The sequence below is a fragment of the Castanea sativa genome, chromosome 6 (genome assembly GCF_040712315.1).
Source record: "Castanea sativa cultivar Marrone di Chiusa Pesio chromosome 6, ASM4071231v1".
NCBI classification, from domain to species: Eukaryota; Viridiplantae; Streptophyta; class Magnoliopsida; order Fagales; family Fagaceae; genus Castanea; species Castanea sativa.
The window spans coordinates 19224602-19249922 of NC_134018.1; the positions used below are offsets into that span (position 1 = coordinate 19224602).

Consider the following 25321-nt stretch of genomic DNA (forward strand, 5'->3'; position numbering starts at 1 on the left):
TAAGGTGGTCGGTGGGTACCCCTACGTTGTTTGGCAATATGTCGGCAACCCGAGAATGCCTTAGGGAATCACGCCACCGAACAATAATTGGAGGCTAGCACCAGTTCCAAAGATTTCAACTCCATTTCTGATGGAGCATATTCCTTGTCGGGAATAATTAGTTTGGGCCCCTCCCACACGAGTGGGATCAGGGGGTAATGATGATCCCTCCATTATCCTAAAGCTATAAATAGAGGGAAGAATGAAAGAAAGGGGGTTGAAAAATTGGAGGGGTGAAAAGGAGAGAGCAAACGCACGTAAGCCTAAAGAAGGAAGAAGGGGAGCACAGCAGATAGGTAATTCCTACTTGGAGCTTGCCCTAGAGCTACCCATAGTAGGAAATCCAACACCCATAATACAAGTAAATTGTGAGCACAGTAGGCCCATTTGAGGGGAGGAAGTTCGAGCACGCACAATACTATTTTGAAAACAAAAACAAAAATCCTCCTACCAATCAGGCCCTTAATCATCGGACTAAAAATCGATTTTGGATATGATTTAATTAAATTAAATTCTAGCTCTAAGCTAGTTAAGTTTATTTTAGCAACGTGAGATACCAAATATAAGTAAGTCTTATTAACAAGTCATAAGAGCTTGATAAATATTTAATTGAGTTGTAATTTACATATAAAAGATAGGGTTCAGCTCCCCTCCAGTTTAAACTCCTCGTGTTTTCTCCTATTTTTGTTCAGATGAGTGACATGTGGCAAGTAACAAATCCAAAGGTTATAAAGCCACCCAGGTCAACTATGAATTTTCTCTGAATTTTTGGGTCTTCGTTTCTCTCTCTGCCCCTTTCTAGCTATCTTTCCATTGGTCTCTAACAGTAACATTATCACTGCCACCTGAACCTCAAAGGGCATCAAGATTATTTACTAAAACAAAAAGGGAATCAAGATTAGAACTTGGGTAAAAGCCAATTCTGAATGATAAGAGAATACCCAAGTCTGTTTTCTTTTTCTTTTTTTGATAAAACCCAAGTTTGCTTTCTTTTCAATCTCAATATGCTACTGAACTTCACAAATTTTTCTAGTAACTGTAACAACCAAAACAATATAAAAGAAAAAAAAGAAAAAAAAAAGAAAGGGGATAGAATAGATGATGGTTTTACAAGCAAAATGAACATGGCTTTACAAACTAAGGACAATAACTTGCAGACCCACCTTGCACAATAGAGCTTCCTTGGCTTTTGGCAAAATGATCTTTTGCTTTTCTTTTATTTCCTCATCTATTGTCTCACTCTTACCCTTTTTTCTGGCAAGTTACAATCTTGGTGCTTTTGATTCTTAGGCGACAGTGACAATGTTGGAGAGGGGCATAAACTTAGAGAGAGAGAGCGCCAAAAATTGAAAGAAAATCTATAGTTGACGTGGTTTTTTTTTTTTTTGGATGTATTACTTGTCACGTGTTACTCACTTGGACAAAAATATGAGGAGTCTAAATTGGAGGGGAGCCAAGGAGCCACCACTGAGAGGGGTGGCATGGTGGTCAAGGCATGTGATTGTTGTCTTGAGGTCCCACATTCAAACCCTAGTGGAGAGCGGGGTTGCCTCTTGCAACTAACCCCTGATTTACTAGCTTTCTCATGAGGCTAGGGTGAAGTCTGTGGTCACCTCCGACTAAAGTAGTTATGGTTCAATTCAACATTCTCTAATGAAAAGTGCTCTTATGGTTATGCCCAGGGGAATGAGTCACAATGGTCACCCTACCCCCCTTTTTTGTTTAGCGGAGAAAAAAAAAAAACACTAGAGGGGAGTCGGCCCTACAAAAGATTCTTGTTAGTGATCAAAGTAGTTTGTATTTTTCTTAATATTTATATTTTATTTTATTTTTTAAAATTATTTAATAAAAATTAACTGATTTGTGTCAATAATTTGTTTATTTGTTTATTATTATTATTATTATTATTATTATTATTATTATTATTATCATCATCGAAACTTTTGACTTTTGGTTGGTCTCTCCATAATTTTCCACATCAGCATTTTTTATTTGTATATTTTAATTTGATTTAATTCGATTTAATTCTTTCAATTTTATAACACCAAATTGTAGAAAATTTATTAAATTTATTTTTAAAAAATTAAATTTAGTTGTTTGGTGCCATACAACTACTATACTTAAAGGATACCTAAATTAGCACCTAATCCAGGAATTTTTAAATAATCCTAACAAACTATATAATAACTCCATTAATATAAATCTATCCCAAAAAAAACGGAATATACCTCTATTAATTTGATAATTTCTCCCCCAAAAAAAAATTAATAATTTTTACGTTGATGACATTTAAAAAAAAAATTTATCGTATTTCCTTATATCTATCAATCATGTTTTATTTCTCTTCTTTTTTTCATTTTTTTTTACATTAACGTCAATTAGAAATTATAATTTTAGTAGGATTTAAACTTTATAATTATATCAAATGAGACTCAACAAATATATATCATTTTTAATTTCAATAAGATTTAAATTTTATATCAAATGGACTCTACCAACATATTCATCCTTTAAAAAAAATTATATAACCAAATTTGATTAGGAATCCATAACCCTATATTATATTATAAATATTTTTTTTAGTGATTATTTGTTACAATTTCAACTCAGTTTTTCGTTCCTATATTATATTTAAAATAGTTTGATGAAACATAAAAGGAAAAAAGAACTAAAGAACACAAAATGAAAAAAAAAAAAAAAATAGTGATTGTATTAGGCAGATGCTTTTGGAGATTGTTGTTTTTATTTTTGAATGTCTTTACGTTCATGTATACGTATGTATTGGGTTTAATTGAATTGGAATTATCTTTGAAACTTTGGTTTTGATTGAATAATGAAAATGGTAGAAGAAGTATGTTCCACTATTTGGAGTCTTCTATATATGTGTTGTTGTAGTTTAAACTTGGTATTTGAATTGTTAAATTGTTTTCACAGTTTCATTGTTCATCTATTAATCATGAATAATAATATTGTTATTTGCAACCATCATGATATGATATCAATGATGTGATCATTTCGAATACTTTCCTTTAGAGTTTAGATCGAGTCTATTTTATGATTAAAAATATTTACAATTAAAAGACTTTTGAAATAACAACTTCTATTAAACTCCATCCTTTATGGCATCATTAAAAATAAATCTCATATAAATAGGTATTAGGATATTATTTGGAACTATCATAATGGACTAACGTATCACACATGGTACGGATCTAACTGTAACATTCTATGCTATAAAATAAAAATTGGGCCTATGGTTATCTTCTCTTTGCAAAAAATGGTTAAATTCTCATTAATTGTGATAATTCACTTTTAGGTAAAATAGAAACTCTATTATCTAAGTTTTAAGAAATTTAAAATTCTATTTCAAAAATTTTCTAGAACATTAGATTTTAATTTAATTATTTTATTAATTTTATATTGTAAAAGAATAAAATTTATACATTACATACAATCATTAATTACTTTAGTTGCCTTCTAAATGATGGAGGATATGAAAATGCAATTTATAGATCTACTACCAAGATAATATAAATTAGATTGGTGGTAGATAGTAGATTTAATTGCAATTAAGTATTATGTGAAGTCATCACCATAGAATAGCTCATGTTGGGATGTGTTATGTGAAATCAATGATATGAAAGAAAAATAATTTTTCTAAATAATTATATTGAACAAAAAATTACTTATTTTCATTTATTTTAAATTATACGTTTTTTTTAAGTCAAGTTATAGACCTTTAAGCAAAATAAATACTTTTTATTTTTATTTAACTATCTCATGCATTGCACAGGTTAGCGACTAGTTATTATTATTTTGGAGATAGGTAGATGGTGGATGAGAGAGGAAGTGAAGTTTGAATCACAAACATGAGATACTACAAATGATATTATTATCACAAGGCTATCACTTGAACCCTACTACTAAGATATTTCTTAACAAAACTCCACATTCTTTATTATTTTTTTAAGAGGTACGATATGTGGCATGCACTCTAGGATGATTGTCTTTTATCATCAAACCAAAACATCAATCAATTGTTTTATATATGTGGGGTTTAAATTTTAAATCTCTTACGATAATAGACTTTATCGATTAAGCTAATTGAAAGTTTGGAAACTACAACAAGACTTAACCCGGTATGATGAGCCCATTAATATTAATAGTGTCACTAGTCTAATGTGCTGGTAGTTTCATGGCCTAGAGCATTAAATCGGGTCGAATATAATATGGGCTATGATGGAACCCACCAGAGGTCACGGGCCTCTATAAGTTATCATTAGTTCTATAAAAATACCCCAAGGCTGAAGGCCCCAATTGGTCACAGCCAATATGCCAAAATTTTGCTCGATTGTACTTCTCCAAATTTAGAAAATGCCCCCACGATACATAACATACCCTATCCTTTTCAATAGTTTCGGCCCCAGCCCATAACTTTAGGGAGTGGAACATTTTAGTGATCGGACCAAAATATCCTTTCCTGTGCCCACCAACCATAAACTAAGCAAAGAAGAGAGCATAAAAATATCTATTGGAAATCCAAAACTCAAACCCTCATTGGTTGCTTGAAATTGATGTGGCAGACTCACATGCTGCTAATTATCTTATCCCCTGCCTCATATCCAATAACGTTACACTTTTTGTCACAAATCAGCCAAATCCTGCCTCTATAAATACAAATTTAGCATAGTTTTTCAAATGCTTAAGCTCAACTTCACTTTTGTCACCCCAAAGTCTATCCTCTTAACTAGCAAGAAAAGCACTTGAAAACCCAATTCAAAGCAGTTGAGGAGCTTTGCTTTGCAAGTGATAATGGCTCTCCAGGCTACTTCTCTTCTTCCTTCTGCATTCTCCATCCCTAAAGAGGTATGTTATAACTTTACCACGCTTAGGGAATTTTTTCTTCTTTGTTAATTTCGCCAAAGGAAAATGTGGGGTTGATATTTTGGGAGTTCTGCATGACTGCAGGGAAAGTCTGGTTCATCCTCCAAGGACTCAACTCTGTTTGGAGTTTCATTCTCAGACCATCTCAAAGCTGACTTCAACTCTTCTGGATTGAGGTGCAAGGTAGTTACACCAACATCAGTTGTTCTTTTTTTGTTTTTTCTTTTTAAAAAGAGAACATAATTGATTTGTCTCTCACTAATGTTCTAGTTTGATTTAGCTTTTTACTAGCTTATTTGTTTATATACAACATTGTAAAAGTCTCCTTTTTCTAGTTACAACTGTACTTTTACTCGCTTTTTACAAATAAGCAAATCAGCAAATAAGTCAAATCACACGCACATTTATGTTTATGAGCGATGGTAATGGGAAATGAATTCTTTCAAGTTATCTTACAAGAAATGTGGTTTAAGTTACTGATTTAACGAAGAATGCTGCAAATGTTATAGGAAGAGACAGAACTAGGCTAGAAGGAATGAATTGTTAACTTGAGTAGGAGTACACACTAAACTCTGATGTTTAGGTTTCATGTCAAAGAATGTGTTTTGTTGTTTTCTTGGCTTACTAAGATTGGACCTTTTATTCTTTATTGGTTTGCGTATAATACAATTGGGGTTTAATTGCAGAGGGAATTCAACCAAAGGGTTGGGGCGGTTAGAGCTCAGACAGTGACTGCGACTCCATCGGTGACCAGGTCTGCACCAGAGGGGAAGAAAACTTTAAGAAAGGGTAGTGTTGTGGTCACTGGTGCCTCCTCTGGATTGGGTCTAGCCACAGCTAAGGCTCTAGCTGAAACCGGAAAATGGCATGTAATTATGGCCTGCAGGGATTTCCTCAAGACTGAAAGAGCTGCCAAATCTGCTGGCATTCCCAAGGAAAATTATACCATAATGCACTTGGACCTCGCTTCACTTGACAGTGTCCGCCAATTTGTAGATAACTTCAAGCAGTCAGGCCGGCCACTTGACGTGTTAGTCTGCAATGCAGCTGTTTATTTGCCAACTGCTAAGGAGCCTACATTTACTGCTGAAGGGTTTGAGCTTAGTGTTGGCACTAATCACCTTGGTCACTTCCTTCTCTCACGGTTGCTGCTCGAGGATTTGCAGAAATCTGATTACCCATCAAGACGCCTCATCATCGTTGGCTCAATTACTGGTCTAGTTCATTTTAAATAGTACAGTTTTAGTGGTTGTGTGTGTCTCTTTCACAAAGCTATTGAAACTCAGACTTTATTACTGACAACATAGGCTACTTTTCTTCAAACATGACTGCAGTGCTTCTCCAACTTTAATTCAGTTCTCAATTTTGCAAGTTATTTATTATTTTTTTTCTAAAGTATTTGGATTCCAAACTATCTTACAAAATTATATGCTGAATGTGGTATTTCTGTAAAATAAATCAGGGAACACAAATACCCTGGCTGGAAATGTACCTCCTAAGGCCAACCTTGGGGACCTGAGGGGACTTGCAGGGGGCTTAAATGGGCTAAACAGCTCAGCCATGATCGATGGAGGAGGCTTTGATGGTGCTAAGGCTTACAAGGACAGCAAAGTCTGCAACATGCTTACCATGCAAGAGTTCCACAGGCGCTTCCACGAGGATACAGGCATTGTATTTGCTTCCCTTTACCCTGGTTGCATTGCCACAACTGGCTTGTTTAGGGAGCACATCCCCTTGTTCAGACTCCTCTTCCCTCCATTCCAGAAGTACATCACTAAGGGCTACGTCTCTGAAGATGAAGCAGGGAAAAGACTTGCTCAGGTAAAGGAAGTAGAGAAAAAAACTGATTGTTACTCTCCATAATGCATATGTTTTGTGATTTTCTATTGTGCATGATTTTAATAGGTTGCTTGTAATTTAGGTTGTTAGTGATCCAAGCTTAACAAAATCTGGTGTTTACTGGAGCTGGAACAAGGACTCAGCATCATTTGAGAACCAGTTGTCTCAAGAAGCTAGTGATGCAGAGAAGGCTCGGAAGGTGTGGGAAGTCAGTGAGAAACTTGTTGGATTGGCCTAATGAAGAGCCTTGAGGTCCTTTCAACTAATCTTTGCTGTGGGAGAGGATGATATCAGTGAGACTGGGTCCACTGGTGAGTGTGGAGTTTGGACTCCAATGTCATGTTGTCGCAACTAATTTTCTCTTGTAGATGTAGATTACTTATTACAAGTGTCAATAAAATTACTCACCCCATTGCAAAGTACAAATTACCTGGACGTTGTGATTTTCTTACTCATCTTCTAATATTGTACAACCACTTTTGAGTGATTTATAAAGTTGAGAGAGGAATTCACCGGTTTCTTCCTCCATATCAAAGGCTAATGTTTGAATGAACCATTTTCTGCCAAGGAATTTGAGAAACTAGTCCAAATGATTTTAATAACCACAAAGGCACAGGAAAGGAATTTTAGTATTCTTCTTTTCTTTTCTTTTTTTTTTCTTTTTTTGGTGTGTGTGTCCATTTTCATATTATTGAAACAGAAACTTGCAAAGGTTCCTTTACATCTTACCATGTAACCTTCCCAAATTAGACTAGGGAACCCACAAAATTTATATCCCTGAATTGCATTGGTATAATTCAAATACTAAACTTTGTCATCATCATCATAATTATAAATGGCAAAATTTATTTCAGGTAATGTACATTAAGAAACACAGATAGCCTCAGCTTACGCACAAAACAATCCCCCTACTAATGAAAAACAAATAGTTGCAGATGATGTCTACAACTCAAGAAAAATTATCAATAAATTCATAATACACATTCCAATAAGATACACGGAAAAAATCTTTAGTGCATTGTTTTTCTTCATGCATTGTCTCTCAGTGAAAGAAACTAATATTGAAAATTAGGAGCCAATTTACAAGTTAACTATATTTTCAATCCAAAGAGTCACAATTTTATACACAAAAGTTGACATATACATGTACTTTGATTCATTTATTATATCAAAAGCTTCTTAAAGTTCATATGCTGGGAACCTGGCATCAGATGGTTCAGTCATGTCCAAGAAAAGATAAGCCATTCCTCCAATACCTTCAAAAAGTGAATAGGGCCGATCACCTCCATGCATATTTCCCTCTGATATAAGTTTTTGTGCTCTATCAAGCAGAAAGCAAGCAAATGCTTTCACCCTGTATAAGTACTCGACATTACTTGTTAATCGGTAGAGAGAAAGAAACACATAGGCGTTCCCACTTATGCCATGGCATATTCCCACTCGCTTAAGCAGACCCCGGTTCCATACCACCTCCCCTGCATCCACAGCTGCTTGAAGAAACTCCTTATCTCCAAAAACCTGATAATTTAAAGATTGTAAACATGACAGACATGAGTTCCTGAAAAAGCCATTTCCCTAACACAGCTAAAGAATTAATGCACACACCAAGTCTGCCATTAAAGAAGATTTTATTTGGGCATTTAGGAAACAGAACCCTAAAAATAAAACTGTACTATAGGTGTGTTTCAACTTTTTAATTGGCATTGAAAATGGATTGCTTGTCTACCAAATGACCAAGACTCCTTTTCACTTTCACCAGCTACAAGCTCATCACTTGCAACTATTACCAGCTATATAAATTTTAGGGTAAAACACACTTTTGGTCACGAAAATTTAGTTTAAGATCAATTTTCATCACAATTTTAAATATTTGCAATTTCGTATCTAAGTTTTTTTTATATATTAAAAGTATCAATTTCATCCTTCCATCATCTGCTGTTAAAGAAATTGCATATGTGATGCACGGAACGCTAAGTTGGCATGTTAAAAAAGTCTGATATAGCTTGGTCTAATTTATCAATAGATGGACAGAAGGATGAAATCAACATTCAAAAAATAGTATATATCAAGGATGAAATCGCAACATAAATTTGAGGGGTGAAAATTGAAATTGAACCAAATTTCATCATAAATCTTCAAACCCCCAAAAGAAGTGGTATCTTAGCAGTATGCTAAACCACCTGCTTACCAAACCAAGAGTAAAATATAAATTTCAGATCCTTTCAGAGCTTTTGTCAGCAAGATCTTTGAATGACCATGACTGTTGTATTCAATAACTTTGCATAATTAGTTAGTAGTGGAAAATGGTAAGCTTGATAACGATTGCCTCACTTATCCCCCAACTGCAACCCCCCCACCCCCCAAAAAAAAAAGATTACCTCAGCTGCTTTTACAAGTGTAAGGGCAACCCCAGCAGCACCATGGCACCAATGCACTAGACGGTCTGATTCACTTCCTTCACTTGAAGGATAATTGCCACTAGGGTAACGATTCTTTATCATATAATGCAGTGTGCCCTTGACATCCTCCAACTCACCTGGTTTCAGTTCCATGTCCATTAAAACATGCATAATTCCTGCAAGTCCATGGGCAGCACCCCAGTACTTCTTCCCATGCCATTCATACATCAATGGACATTTTCCCTTGCTTGACATTCGTCTACCAGCCTTTATTATGTCATCCACAACAGGTCTCTACACAAATGAGAAATCTAATTAGAGAAGAAGTCTTCTGAATTTCTTAAATCAAAAGATATCGTAGAGCAAAAATGTCTTACTGTTTGGGCAGCTGATATGGTATCTTTATCAACATGCTTATTTAAGAATGAACAGGCCCACAAGAACCCTACTCTCCCATATAATAATTCATTTGGCAAATCACTAGGCAGTTTGATCTGCTTGCAAGGGCAAAAATGAATCTCAAGATTAATATAAATTTTTTTTCTTTAATAACTATTAATACTAAGTTCTAAGGAAACAAATAATCAATGTATTGAAAAGCAATTACGTACCTCTTTAAATTGTCTTAAGTAGTGCTCAAGCAGTCTTTCATCACCAGCATGCTTTGCTGTCACAGCCCCAAGAGCACAAACACCAGCCCTTCCACAAATAAATGTCACACGCCTACAGTTCCAAGCATCATGTAACAAACCTAATCAAGTTATATTATTCATCTGAATGGCAGGTAAGCTAGAACTGAAACAGCACTTAGGTGTGCAATTTACTATTCAAATTAAGAATCGCATAACAGCCTGAAAAGAAATTTTCTTCTATGTTTTGTAAGTAGACCACAACAACCCCACTTCATCTGGTTTTTTCATTATTCATGGCAGCAAGCTATGTTTTAGAATCTTCAGTTGAGTGCAAACTCTTTCAATAAATTTAAGAAATTTTGCACAACACAGGACAGCCCTAGTTGAGCTAATTACCTCATTTCAAGCAAATGGTAAGCTACAATTACACTCACAGTTATATAAATGTCACACAAAAGCTTGCTTTCTTTCGCATACTTCTATCAATACTAAACGAAAGAAATACAAAATAGAAGTCTCCACAAAACCATCAAAATGGACTAAGCAACAAGTGAACCAATCATTGTTTGCAGGTTTCCACTCAATTTGAGCATAAATACAAACCCAAAAAAATATAGGTAAACACATGACATGAGTGGGTGCACAATTCCCTTTACTTTGGGCAATATCAAATTCTGAGTAAACTAGAAATAAAGCTGAAAAGTTGAGATCCTACACAATCTTGGTTGATCAAAATGTTCTTTTTTAAATGGCAGTACTACAGAATTTGTTTCAACTTGAAAGCCAATTTGAGACCATTTCATGAGAGAAGAAGCTATGCGTACCCTGAATCTGCAGAAGCTGAATCACAAGCCTTGACAATCTGAGAGCACAATTTAAGATCATTGGCATCTTTGGTGAGTTGGTAAGATTTAAAAAGCAGAAAAGCAGTCCCAAGAGCACCAGTGTACAGTGTGAAATCATTCACACGCTTCCCACTCAAACTCAGTCCCCATGTCTCCCTCACGACCTGAAACCATAAAACCACAACCACGTGTTGCTTCACTTAAACCCATCTCCAAAATCCTAATTAAAATACCATAAACCCATAGATTACACGAAAAGCAAAAGTCTTGTCAGACTTAGTGGGCATTTCTAAAAACCCAAAATAGCAAAAACCCATAAACCAAAATAGCCCCATAAATCAATTATAAGGTGTGGTGTGTTGTGGAGTAGATACCATTTGTTTGAGGTCGAGAGCTGATTTTTGGAGTTTGTGGGAGAGCGTTTTGTAGGGAAGATGGAGGAGTTTCGTGAGTGAGTCTTTGGCTCCTCCACTTCCTGAGGCTGAGGATGCTTCGTCCTCTGCTACGAAGTCTGGCATTTCGTTTGGGAAGAAACGGTCCGCCATATCTCTCTCTCTCTCTAACTGAGGATGTTCAGTTCTAATTCTGCACTTTTACTTCTTTGAGTCGGTGCGTTGTGCTGTGGAAAGTTGCCGTTGTTCGTGTTCTCTCGAACCTAACTTTAATCAAAGCCTTTTCCCGAAGTCCCACTGTAAAAGTGCCCAGGCCCAGTAATTCTTATTTTTTTTCCTTTTTCTTTTTTAATTCCGCCATGTAAATATTTAATTAAAAAATAAAATTTCATCTTATAAGAAAAAATTCACATAATAAAATCTTAAAAATGGAAGTTTTACCCTACTTAATTACTCTGAAAACACAAAAAATGATGGTTCCTTAAAAGAATTTTTTCTATTAGCACCTGAGTTTTTAAAATTGGTGAGCTTAAATCCAGTACATATAGTGCATTGGATCCATTAAGATGGTGATGTGTAATCAAAAGTGAACACATGTTAAAATTTCAACTAGTCTAGTGCAACTAGACACTGGACCCAAATCTTACAATTTTAAAATAATGTAAGAATTGTGGTTTAAAAAATATTGTGAAATACAATGTTTAAATTACACATAAAGTTAAAAAAAAAATGTTTAGTATTATACAATCATATTTCTAATACTACTAAAAAATCATATTTCTAATAATATATATTTTTAAAATATAATTATGTTTTTTTATGAGTTTTTTTTTTTCTTAAGTGGTAAGTGGTAACATATGACATATACCATACATATATTAATATTTTATGTATCGAGTCATAAAATTGGGTCAAATATATAATTAATCTAATTATGATAAATAGTTAATAATATCCATTATCTAATTCAATTAATTTATTTGGAACAAGATTTAGGTTATAGTTTAAATTGAGTCTGGTCTTGGCGTAAAAGACATGGTTTACAGCCTCCAATAACAACAAGACACGTTAGCAATTCGCAAACTAATGAATAGAGCCTACCACACTCAATATTATCTTTTTAATACCATATTTCAGAAAATTAAAGCTATAAAAAAAACTATGAAGAACCACGTCTTCAACTCTGCAAACGCCATTGAATAAGATGTCACTAGAGTCTAGCAACAGAAGCTAGCATGATAGTCAAATCTCATCACAAATTTAGAATTGATATCACTCAAATAATTGAGAGGCATATTCAAATGCATAGACATGTAAATTATATTTTGATAAAAAATCAAATTCTAAACTTCCAAAATATCTAAAAATTAACTCAAAAATGTATAGTTGTAAACAACTAATTATCCAAGCTATGTTACTTATTAGAATAACATTATATCATTGTATACTATATAATGTTATAGGATAATACTATTAATTAAAGAGAAGAAAATAAAAAAAGATAACAAACTAAAACATAACCAAATTACGTTAACTTAAAGTAGAGTTCAACACAAAAATTTATCAATCTAAAGTAAATATGCAATAAAAAATTAAAAATCCATAAAAAAGATAGAGACATAGAGAGTATTTACCTTTTGTGTGGGCAAAATATTGATTGAATGTAAAAGAAAATAACAAATTTTTATAGTAAGTAAAATGAGGAGAAGAATAGTCAAAATAAAAGGAAGATGATGTGATGAATGAGTTGTAACGTTAAGGTATAGAGCAGTTGAGAGATAAAAATATAAAAGTGAAGAGAAAATGTTGGAGACATGTAATTGTAAGGTGAGAGAAAGTGTCAAAAATAGTTGAACGATGTGGTTGCTAATGTGGTGCTACAGAAGCGTAATATTTATTAAGAGAGGAGTTAGAGCATTCACATCACTAAGTGTAAGATAGAAAAAGTGTCTAACTTTACACATTTTGTCCCAAAATTCTCCCATATCCATTAGGCTAAAATTGTGTAAATTTATATAGTTGCTACAATAACCATATAAATATACATGGTTACTATAGTTTTGTATTTAGTATATTATTAATTTTTCTCTTTCTCACTCACTTTTATGTTTGTCTCTCTTCCCCTCACCTCTCCCTCTTAATATTTTACTAATCTCTCTCTCTCTCTCTCTCTCTCTCTCTCTCTATTTAAACAATAGAGAACTTCTTTGTAAATCCATCCACCACCACTATCACAACCCATTATATTACATGATAATCCAATCACAAAATCAACCCAAAATCAGAGGAAAATCAAATCCAAAATCAATGGAAAATCAAATAAAAAATCAACCTAAACCCATCAATGGAAAACCCAAAATCAAACATTCAGTGGAAATCTCATCAACCTAAACCCAAAATCAAATCTAGATTGTCAATGTCGCCAAGCATGCTGTTGTCGCCACCGTCACCTTGAATGATCATTTCAAAGAGGAGATCAACGATCCGATGAGGAATAGAAAGGTGGTGGTCGTGGCTCTTTGTAAGAGAGAGCTCAAAGGAGAGAGAATATGAGGGAAATTCTTAAGAGAAAGAGTGAAGGTGACTTTGTGTGAATGGATGAAATGAATAATAAAAAAAGAATGAAATAATATTATTTAAATATAATAAAATGTAGATAGATAAACTGATGTGGGTAGTTTTGAAAAGTGGTTATGTTAAAATAGAAAAAGTAGGTTCTTAGGTTAAAATAGACATAAATTATTATCCATATTGATGTGAATGCTCTTACTCTTCAAAATATCTGGAAAAATGCAAGATACAAGATGTTCTAAATATATTTGAAAAACTTTTAAAAAATAATTAGAAAACTTGATAGGAATTGGAATATTCATCTATCTATCGATATTCATTTGAGCTGTTGTGTGTGTATGGTAGTAATATACTTATACAACACACACATTATAAAAAATTGTATATAAATCAAAGAAAAAAAATTTCAATACTATAATTGAAATTAAAAAATAAAATAGATAAAAAAATGAAAAAAACAAAAATTACTTTTAATCACGTGATTGAAAGCACATAGAGTGAGAATAATTTTTTTTTTTTTGAAACCATAAAAATATGATAAATGAATAAAAAAATTTATTATAAATAATAAAAACCATCTTACAATTTTCTTTTAGTAATAAATTTTAATCACAACAATATTCAAAATTCTTAAAAAATATCATGTTAAAAATTTATAATGCATCACATGACAAAAATTTGACTCGTAATACTTGTATTGTACCATTGGTGTGCATACACTATGCCACTATGGAAAAGACTCGACTTCCCATTAAAAAAAACAAAAAAAAAACCTATAGATAAAACTTGAATTTTACATAAACATCTAGTGTTACTAGAACATTTTACGAATTAGTCAAATGTTTTTTTTGTTTTTTTGTTAGAGATATATTAGACATATTACCCAATGTAATAGGTTCAAGCCCACTCCTGCTTGCACTAGCAGTCTAGGGTTTAGCTGCATATATATACTCATGTTAGGGTTCATTGTAACACAGGTTATTGTACTACACTCTTATATAATAAAGATGTAGTCTTTAAGAGATTCTTCCGTGAATATAGGTCGACAAGGCTGAACCACGTAATCCTTGTGTTCTAGGTGTTCCTATTCTATACTTCCCCTTTCTGCATCCATTCTAGCATAACTAATAATATATTTATCATTTTTTTTTTTCCCTAAAAACAACATTATTTCATACTTGTTATTGTACCACCTATACAATATTTATAATTGCACACATGATGTACATATTAACATTAACATTTAAAATTTTAAATGAGGCATACAAACAACACACTTTATAGAGTGTAAGAGAACAATCATTTATTTTCTTTAGGCTTGGTTGGTAAATTAAACTTAACTCAATTGGTAAAGTTTTTTATTGTCAAATCATATACTATATAATAAATGTTGGGATTAGAAACCGTGGTTGTGCCAAGTGGTTGCACCATAGTGCAGAAATTTTTTTAGATTTTTAAATTTTTTTTTAAAAAATATAATTTTTCTTTCCTATAATTTCTAAGTTGATAAATATCTTAATTTAATCACAATTCAAATTTGTCATCTAATCCATCTAATCCTTATTTAATTACTATACTACACATAAAAGAAAATATTTATATACTAGCCTCTCATGCGCGTCCTCAAAGGCTCAAAAGATTAGGTGGATTTTTTTTTTTTTGAGAAACAAATACACATACACACAATGAAGAGGGAAATGAGTTCTAACACAAAGGCACACCACAACTCCACTCAAAATCTATGGTAACTTTTAAGGGAGGATGAGACAAGTTATACTACACACAACACACTCTCTTAAATGAAGAATTTAGATAGTAATCAAATTAAGATTTTTATCAACTTAGAAATTATAAGAGAAGAAAATTATATATATTTTTAAAATCTAAAATCTTTTTTTTTTTTTTTTTTTTTGCAATTTGGTGAAGCCACTTGGCACAACCACAGCTTCTAAGTCTAACATTTATTATATAGTATATGATATGATATGATATGATATCTATATATATATATATATATTTTTTTTTTTTTTTTTTCTTCTCCTATAATTTCTAAGTTGATAAATATCTTAATTTAATTACAATTCAAATTCTTCATCTGATTCATCTAATCTTTTTTTAATTATTATACTACGCGTAAAAGAATTTTTTTTTTTTAATTTAAAAAAAATATATATAATTTTTTTTCTTCTATAATTTCTAAGTAGATAAATATCTTAATTTAATTACAATTTAAATTCTTCATCTGATCCATATAATTCTTATTTAATTACTATACTACACGTAAGAGAAAACATTTATATATATATATATATATATATATATATATAAATATAAGGTAGAAACGTGTATGTAGGGGTATTGGGCCCAGTAATTTATAATGGACGGCCCAACAAGGCCTTTTGGGCTAGAAACCCAAATCCGAAAACATCAAAATGATCGTGGAGTATTTAAGTGTCCCATACCGTCCGAGGAGTAAATTTGTCCTCGGAATGTTAAGCCGAGAATACACAGTATACGTGGAGGACAGTAGAAAGAGCGGTGGAATGTCTAAAGTAAAGCTGCTACCACCGCCCATATATTAAAGACTCTGTAATTGATACGCTGACAGTATAGATGGAAGGATGGGACCTGAGCATAGAGCTTGGAACTTGGTCCCAAATCCCAGCGGACTCTAGGAAAGAATGGATGGGACAAGTATCCAAAAATCAGGGTTGCAGCCATAAAGTGGAAGGTGATGAAGAGAAGAGGAGGAGTATAAATAGGAGGGAAGGCATACGAAGAGAAGAGAGGCATTTTGAGAAAGAAAAAGTATATGATAATCAATATTTGTATCCAAACTTGAGAAATACTATTAGAAACTATCCTCGGAAACAGTCCGAGGAGGAATTCTCAATCTTACTTTTTTGCAAACGATTCTTTGTTTTGTTCCATTGGGCCCAAAGCCCGTTCTTTTAGTGATTGTCTAAGCCATCCTTGAAATCTAAATTACAAACCCATCCTCTACAAATTCATTGTGAAGAAAGGCCTTTCAAGCCCATTTTCCTCCCAGTCGTGGTTTGGGAATTTGAATTGTGTCCTTACAGTGTATTATAAAAAAAAATGCAGTAACATAGTGTAATCTAATCCTTCTCAAATTCTTCATCTAATCCATATAATCTTGATATAAAAAAACAATAATAAAAAATTAGCAACATGTATTATTAAAAAAAAATGTTGAATTCAATTCTTTTTTCATGCCTATACACAAACATGTAGCATGATTTTTACTTTTGACTATATATTTGTAATTCATTTAGCTATTATTTTTTTAATAAAATTATACGTTTTATGAGTTTATACTCATAAGACTTAAACTTCAAGTTTAGTGTCTTCTCTCATGCTTTCAAGGACAAAAATTAAATTCTCATGTGAGCCTCTCTACTTCATAAATTTAAATATTTAGTAATTTAGATTGTTCTTAATTATTGAATTAAGGTTTCCACTTAAATATGATTTCAATTATTGCTTTTGATAGTTTTTAATTATTAAATTCAAGGTTTATCCATTTAAATACATGTGATTAATTGAGCCTTAAAGTTCAATGTATTATTGAAATTTTTTTTATATTTTTTTAAGGGATTTCTACCATCTTCCATTCGATATATATATTATGATACCTTAAGTCCCACACAATATACATTCACTATATAACTTAAAAATAAAATATTCTTTTATTTTTATTATTTATATTTAAGTAAATTAATAAAAAAATTATTTCCATATGAATTATTATAATAAAAAAATAAATTGTATTGTTATAATAACTATCAAATATAAAATGATAAAACCTAAATAAAAAAATTATTATTAATTTTGTAACATACCAATTGTGCTCTAATGAGAATTTTGTATCTTTGTGAGATTGTTGAGTATCTTTGTTAGATTTAAAAATGATATATATATATATATATATATATATATAATTTTTTGTCTCCTATAATTTCTAAGTTAATAAAAATCTTAATTTAATTACAATCCAAATTCTTTATGTAATTCCTCTAATCCTTATTTTTTGACCTATAGTGTATAAAAAAGCAGCAACTTTACTAATACCTATTGAAAACCTGATGCCATGCAACTATCGATAGTTATGGGAAATTTGAGAAGTTTGAACGTCTAGCCATCATTTCTAATTGAGGAATGCAAAATTTTCTAATTAAAATGAATTACAAGGACCAACAAAACTAATTAGATAAAGCCTAAGACACTAAAACTCATAAAATATAAAATAAATTACAAATATAAAAGGACCAACAAAACTAATTAGATAAAGCCTATGAAGAATTTGATCACAATTGAAATACTATCCGCATCAAATACCACTTCCAAATATTAATGTTTTAGAACCTATAAAAAAAAATTAATGTTTTAGCTACTATATATTGTAATATTGATTTCTTTTTCAAATGAAGTCTCTCTATCAGTTTTAATTTAATTTATTTTTTTAAATCTCTCTTCCTCTCCAAGAAGCGGTTTGACATGGAAGACATCATTACCATCATAGGCAAGTATTTTTTTTTACACTTTACATGCACTTGATCTTTCAAATATGCATACTATTAGTTTGATTGTATATTTTATAATCATTTACAAGATCAAAAAGAAAATCCATTTTGAATTTACGACTATCAAGAACTTAGATTTAGCCAATAAAAGACAAAGAAACACTATTCTTGCAAACAGATCATATAAACAATCAACAATTGGAGGTAACCAATATAGTCATACATTTACTTTACATAATAAATTTGTGTTGAATTACAAACTTATTTGCTTCAATGGTGTACATTTGTTTTATAATAAATTTATTTCCAAGTAAAACTAGTCTTCTTGAATTATGAATACTTCAATAAACCAGGATGCTGATGTTGTTGCAAATTTGCAAAGACGTGATATATATAAAAAGTACCAGCAAATTTGCAAGTCTTTTTTTTTTTTTTTTTTTTTCCCCTCTTAAAATATTATTAGTATCTGACTGTCAGTAAATTGGCTTGAATAGATGCCAATCCACAAACGATGCCATCAAATGACAAAGTTCAGTTAGTTACTAAAAAATCATTACACAACTCAAATTTCCTTTTTTTAAAAAAAAAATATCTTCCGCTTCTTCATTTTGTTAGCTAATTTTTATTCTACTATTTTGTGCAAAGCATTCAATAGTCTTTATAAAAAAGAAATTCTTTCTTGGTAAATGGCTCTTGCACTAAGAAATTTCAAAAGATATGTCACAATGAGACAACAATAGATGCTAATGGATATCCAATTTAATACATGCAACTTCAAATTTCATTACAGCACAACTGGGATCTTAGAAGATAATTTTTTGTTTTGGTGTTATCATTTTATATTTGATGGTTGTTACATTTATGCAATATTTTTTCTTTTTAATAATTATTTATTTTGCTATTTTTTTTTAAATAAAAAATATATTTTTTAAGTTTATGATAAAATCGTGCCATGAACCGGCCTTTAACTAGTAAAATACTTACGGTACGTTTGAATATTGTTTATTTTGCTGAAAATTTTTTTTAAAAATTTTCTAATTACTATTCACACTAAAAAATACTATTCATTTACCTATTTGCACTGTTAATATTCCATGAATAATATACCGGCGTTGGTCCAAAAAAAAAAAAAAAAAAAAAACCTGAAACGCAAAACGCGTGGGTCACTTAAGATTTGATTATCCGTATACACTAAAAACCAACTATTAAAAAAGAGCCAGTGACATAAATAGAGGCTATATTCCAAAGTAGTTTTTATTTTTGGGTGTCGGCGTGCGTTTGGGCCCATTACTGAGCCCATTGCTCACCATCAGACAAGCCTGAGACATTGAAATAAAAGCCCATGAGCCTGATCCAAACCCGCAGAAGATTCCATCTCCTCGGCCATTAGGGTTTTAGGGCTTATTCTGCTCATAACAGAAGGGTTTTTGGCTCTCTCTCTCTCTCTCTCTCTCCCTCTAGTTCTCTCTCTAGGGACAGCCGCGCTTGATTTCAGAGTCCTGTGGCAGTGGAAAAGAGGTTCTACTCTTCAATTGATAGAAATTATGTGTTAGAAAACAATTCCTAGTATTAGGACACAATTTGATGAAATTTTTTTTTTGATTTTTACTTTGAATCCCAAACACTTCCTAGCATGTTGTTTTAGCCTTTTCTGATCATAATTCTTTCTGGGTATCGATGTTTTTGTTATAATATGCTTCAATTTCATTACTTTTTGTGAGAAATGTTGACAATTTTTGCTTGTTGTGAACGTTTTGTTGCCTATAGAGAATAATTATAATTGCAAGAAAAATCAATGGGAAAGAAGAGAAAACAAATTGAGGCTGAGGTGGTGGAACCTGAAGAGATTCCAGAGAGACCCAAGAGGACACTCTTGGGTTGGAAAGACAAGAGTCTAGTACCGGACGAAGAGACTGATTCTAAAGTTTTCAGGAACAAAGAGAAGGTTCTTATCACTTGCTCGCGCCGCATTAACTACAGGTCGAGAATCTAGTTTCCTTTGCACACCCTTTGTTGTGTGAGTTGTGTTTTTTGGTTTCACTAGTATATTAATTCTGTTTGTGCTGTGGTGTGCAGGTACCGTCATTTGATGTTGAATATGGTTTCTATCTTGCCGCACTGTAAGAAGGATAACAAGGTTGAGTCGAAGGCTACTAAAGGCGCCACTATGAATGAGCTGGTTGAGTTAAGGAGTTGCTCTTCTTGTCTGTTTTTTGAGGTGATTTTTTTAACTTGTTTTGGTGATTACATTGGTATGTTATTTTTTGAATTGGGTTTATCGTAAGATTACATATTTTTTGATAAGTAGTAAACTTTTATTGAAAATGAAGACAATCAATGCACCCCATGTACATAGGAGGTGTATTAGGGTAGCTACAAACTCTTCCAAATTGGAAAATGAATGACCACTCAAAGCAGGCATCCAATCATACACAGTGCATAAGAGAAGAAATTTCAAATCCAATATTGAGCGTTCAACCCCTTCAAATTTACATTGGTTCCATTTTCTCCAAATGGTCCAGTTCACATGTAAAGGAACTGCCCCCCAATAAATCAGCACTTCAGTGATTACTAAAGCTTTGTTTTCAACAAGCCAACAAAACCAACTCCCCATTGGGCTTAACCCAGTGAAGTCCATATCATAAGATTAATTTTTGGATAGATAGCATATAGACCTTGTTAAAATTTTAAGCTTTACTTTTCTTTATTTCAGTTATCATGTGTGGATGAATACCCCTTTTCTTTTTCAGTGCCGGAAACACAAAGATCTTTATCTATGGATGGCAAAATGTCCCAATGGGCCATCAGTCAAATTTTTAGTTAATGCCGGTAAGCTTCTCTTTTGGTTTCTAACTATATGGTTGTTTTGTATTAATGCGTCATAGAAATAATCTTTACCCATAATTGAAGCACTGCAGGTCAATTAATTTCATCCCAAATAATATGGTTACTTTTTTTCATAGAAATTTGAGAAAAGTATGGGCTATCAATGTATTTTTTTTTCCTTTTCATTTCCAGTGTACACAATGGAGGAATTGAAGCTTACTGGAAATCATCTAAAAGGGTCTCGTCCTATTTTGACTTTCTCAAACAATTTTGATAAAGATGCACATTGGAAACTTTTGAAGGAGATGATAATACAGGTATTGAGGTTTTGTTTCCTTCCATGAAGCGGTAATTGTTTTTTTTTTTTTTTTTTTCCTTTTCCTATCTGATTTTTCATATGGAAGAAACTGTCAATTTCTCACTGTCAAATTAATTCATAAATGACGTTTTGAAATTCAATCTGCCCAGAGAAAGGGCAAATCTAAAAATTAAATCTGTATGATATTTGCTTTTGTGATGCAAGGTGCTACTCCTTCAGCTCCTTACGTACTATATCTTGATATACATGGTGGCTTTCAAAAAATGGTACAAACCAGCATCATGAAGCCATCAAAATAATTTGGACGGATGATTGTTGTTATTTGATTTTTCACATTCTCTTGTCAAATTATCCTTGGAGAGTATGTTACTACAATATTTTCTCTCTTGTCTCTTGGATTTTGAGATGTTGAGGGAATGTGCTTGTTGCCTGTGCCTAGAGGTCGTACCCAGTGCACAAAGCTCCCACTTTTGTGGGGCCGTCTAGGACAGGTTATTGGTAGGAAACCTTAACTCGAATATTTTTTTTGAGAGGTTGATTCCTGGACTTGAACCCACAACCTGTCCCTCTTTGGTGGAAGGCACTTGCCATTGCACCAAGGCTTGACCTCATGCTTGTGTGCCTAATTACATAAAAATCTTTTATTTTGAATGTGGATCCAATATTGCTATAAATTGGATTTTTAATTGGGACCTATATAAAGAATTAAGTTTGTTTCTGATCAATATTTTTGTTTCTTAACCTTGTCATTTCATGATACTACTCTTTTACAGTTTATTTATTTATTTATTTTTGGGGTCAGGGCATAATACTGACATATTCTTTGTTCACCTTTCCAGATATTTGGAACACCAAAGGAACACAGGAAATCTAAGCCTTATCATGATCATGTGTTTGTTTTCTCCATTGTTGATGACCACATATGGTTCCGGAATTACCAGGTTGGTCGAAGTGTAAATTCCTATTAATTTGATATAAAATTATGCAGAAGGATTCATAATGAAGGCAATAATTTAAAATTCAAAGATTGGTTCTGCCTTTGTCCTATCATATATTTACATAGGGATAGATAATATATAAAAACTATTTTAGGTTAAATTACTAATTTGCTCTGCCAACTATTGGGAAAAAGTTCAATTTAGTTCCTCACATATTAATTTTGTCAATTTCATCCCTCCACTTTCAACATCAAGTCAACCTTGGATTTCGTCGAGTCAACTTTCTCCAACTATTGGTTGAGTGTGTAACTTATGAATAAAAAAAGAGTTTTTTGATGGCTATTTGGTAGAAGAAAGTATGTGGTTAGGGTTTTGATAGGGAAAAAAAAAGAGCTTGATTTGAGGTTTTAAGAAAGAAGGAAGATTAAATGGAAAATTCCTACTCCACCAAGGGAGGCTTTCTTTGTTTGGTGCGACTTGAGAGAATTTTAACAGATGACCAACCAAGGAAGAGGGGCATTATCATTTTGGAATGGTGCTCTTGATTTGAGGATGTGAATGATTTATTCCTATATTGTGTGGTGGCTTGTGAATTGTGGCCCATGATATTATGTTTGTACGGTGTTTCTTGGGTGATTCTGTTTTCAGTTTAGGAACTTTTAATGAGTTGGCTAGGGAGGTATGGAAGGAGAGGCAATGGGCGACTATGGTCAGTGGTTTCATTGTGTCTCATGTGGTGTCTCTGACGAGAACTGAATGCAAGGTGCTTTGAGGGGCCAAAAGCTCAACATAATGAAGTTGAAGTACTTATTTTTGAAGTCTTTATAGGAGTTGACATTTTGCTCACTGTCCTCTTTGTTCAAGTCCCTGAAACCAGAATCCAGTTAAAAGGCACCTTAAAAAATTGCCTCCTCAATTCCAAAACAGTCCGTTGATTACCAGCCACCATGTAGGGTTAATTTTTAGTTTAACTGCTGTTGATATTGTTCTCAGTTTAACTGCTTGCATGATGCCACAACAGATCATAGTGATGTTTATGCTGATATATTTGTTGGTCAGGAGTTATGTCCTCTCTAAGGGTTAGTTTTCGAGGCATACTCTGAGAAGGAATTAATTAATGCTGTTAATGACATAATTCAACATCTAGGATTTATCTTGTGATTTTTGCAATCTTGCTTTTGTAAATTCCTGAATCACTAGCTACAGAAATACAAGGTGAATAATAATACATTTATAATTTTCCAGCAGTAACTTTGGTCTTCAGAAAAAAAATAAAAAGAAGATAAAATAAAATAAAAACCTTGAAGATTCTCCTGGAGAAGTCAATTAAGTGAAGGAAGCAGGAACACGACACCCCCCTCCTCCCATGCCAAAAAATACAACTGGTTCATTAGTGCTGAATTTTGACGTGTTCCGTGATGCAATCTATTTGTTATTTTTGGGGAAATCCTTTGTATTATTTCTGTATGCTGGGGTTTCTATTTTCTAATAAAATATTCATATTACTTATTAAAAAAAAAGGAAGAATAATTAAATAAAGCGTTCTCTAATACTGTGTTGTATTTGTGTCTTTGGATTATTGTGCTGGAGCTGTCTCTTATTCAAAGATTGTTTCTAATAATATTAATGCTTATTTTCTGTGTCTTATAATGCAGATATCAGATAAAGGGCCTCGAGAGGATCGAGAGAAAATGACCCTTATTGAGGTTTGCAGAGATTTGCTTCTTAAATTATGTGCTTTATAAGATACTTGTGATGGTAGTTTTAACACTGAATACACTTGTGTATAGGTTGGTCCACGATTCTGCTTGAACCCTATCAAGATATTTGGTGGCAGCTTTGGAGGCCCTACCCTGTATGAGAATCCATTTTTCGTATCACCAAATCAGGTATTCATTGATCTCTCATCCTAGCCTCTAGCATTTGAACTTTTTTTTTGTTTGTCTATTTGTTTATTTTCTCTTTTATTGTTTCAATTTCTTCTTAATAATTGTGCATTATGCTTCTAAATTTTTTTGCTTCCAGATTCGCGCATTGGAGAAAAGGAAAAAGGCTGGAAAGTTTGCAAAGAAAGTCAAAGCAAAGACAAGGAGGAAGATGCATGAGTTATCTAATCCGCTGGAGCCTGATGAGTTTGCAGATATGTGGAAAGAGTAATACTTTTGAAGACCTTGTCATTTTTGGTAATACCAAACAGAATTTCCTTGCCATCTTGAATCCAGCTTAAAGTGGCAGAGTTTGGTTAACAGCTTGTGCCTTTCTATTTGGATTGCCCCTCAACTGATAAGCTTATGTAATCAACTTGGGGCTTGTTTTTGCATCATCTATATTTTCTTGGAAGTTTGTTAGGATCTCTTATTTTTTTCCTATTTTGTGTCCCAAACCAATAGATGCATGTATCATTGATGTGTGATCTTCCACATATCATATCATTTTTGAAAGGTTTAAAATCTCATCCATACTTTCTTTCCATTGGAAATGTATAATACTGACAGTGTTTCATAGCTTTCATCAATAGGTTAATTATTATCTCCTAGATTTATGGCTTATCATTTTAAAAATTACTTTTCTGTAAATTCATGTTGAGGGAATCTGTGACACATCCTTGGTAAATAAATGTCTACCATGAAGTTAGAAGTGAAGAGGGTTGTGAGATTGAGGGAGTAGTTTAGCTCTGACTAAAGGTAGAGACATGATATAACGATTATTGAGTGGCTTTGCTACATATTATTTTGTTAAAGGGTTGGAGTTTCTTTCTTTCCATTACAACATACAAATTTACAAAAATGGTCACCCCTGTAGATGCTCTCTGTAGCACCCCTTTGGTAGCTTTTCCAGAAATATTTGCTAAGGTAGAAAATAACACCTTGAAAAATGGAAATGTTGCCAATAAAGTTCAGCTGAACCAAGCCAACTGGAGTTAACAGGACGTAGATCCTTCAGCTCAGGATTAGTGCCTATGTAGTCATAACAAATATTTGTAGTCTTATTTTGTAACTTCAACCTGCACGTGCCAGGACAGGATTCATTCACTCGTATCTAGCTATAACAGCATGGCATAGGCAGCTTTTACCAGTCTCTATTTCTATGTAT

The 25321-nt window shown here is 32.7% G+C and overlaps 3 protein-coding genes across 3 annotated transcripts; 2 read left to right on the forward strand and 1 right to left on the reverse strand.

Annotated features, from left to right (window-relative positions):
- Positions 1-4732: 4732 nt before the first annotated feature.
- Positions 4733-7188, forward strand: LOC142638633 (protochlorophyllide reductase, chloroplastic). The gene is made up of 5 exons (XM_075812678.1): positions 4733-4905; positions 5008-5106; positions 5610-6138; positions 6386-6744; positions 6845-7188. Exons 1-5 carry the CDS (start codon positions 4852-4854, stop codon positions 6998-7000), a joined length of 1197 nt encoding a protein of 398 aa, XP_075668793.1. The 5' UTR covers positions 4733-4851; the 3' UTR covers positions 7001-7188.
- Positions 7189-7711: 523 nt separating this feature from the next.
- LOC142638809 (lanC-like protein GCL2) lies at positions 7712-11274 on the reverse strand. Its single transcript, XM_075812874.1, has 6 exons — positions 11013-11274; positions 10618-10802; positions 9773-9884; positions 9539-9655; positions 9141-9455; positions 7712-8280 (listed from the first exon to the last, which is right to left on the reverse strand). The coding sequence occupies exons 1-6, from the start codon at positions 11181-11183 to the stop codon at positions 7942-7944; spliced, it is 1239 nt and encodes a 412-aa protein (XP_075668989.1). The 5' UTR covers positions 11184-11274; the 3' UTR covers positions 7712-7941.
- Positions 11275-19506: 8232 nt separating this feature from the next.
- LOC142638139 (ribosome biogenesis protein BRX1 homolog 1) lies at positions 19507-24764 on the forward strand. Its single transcript, XM_075812141.1, has 9 exons — positions 19507-19663; positions 19913-20125; positions 20222-20363; positions 20896-20974; positions 21164-21288; positions 22130-22231; positions 23884-23934; positions 24019-24117; positions 24254-24764. The coding sequence occupies exons 2-9, from the start codon at positions 19941-19943 to the stop codon at positions 24383-24385; spliced, it is 915 nt and encodes a 304-aa protein (XP_075668256.1). The 5' UTR covers positions 19507-19663; positions 19913-19940; the 3' UTR covers positions 24386-24764.
- Positions 24765-25321: the final 557 nt, after the last annotated feature.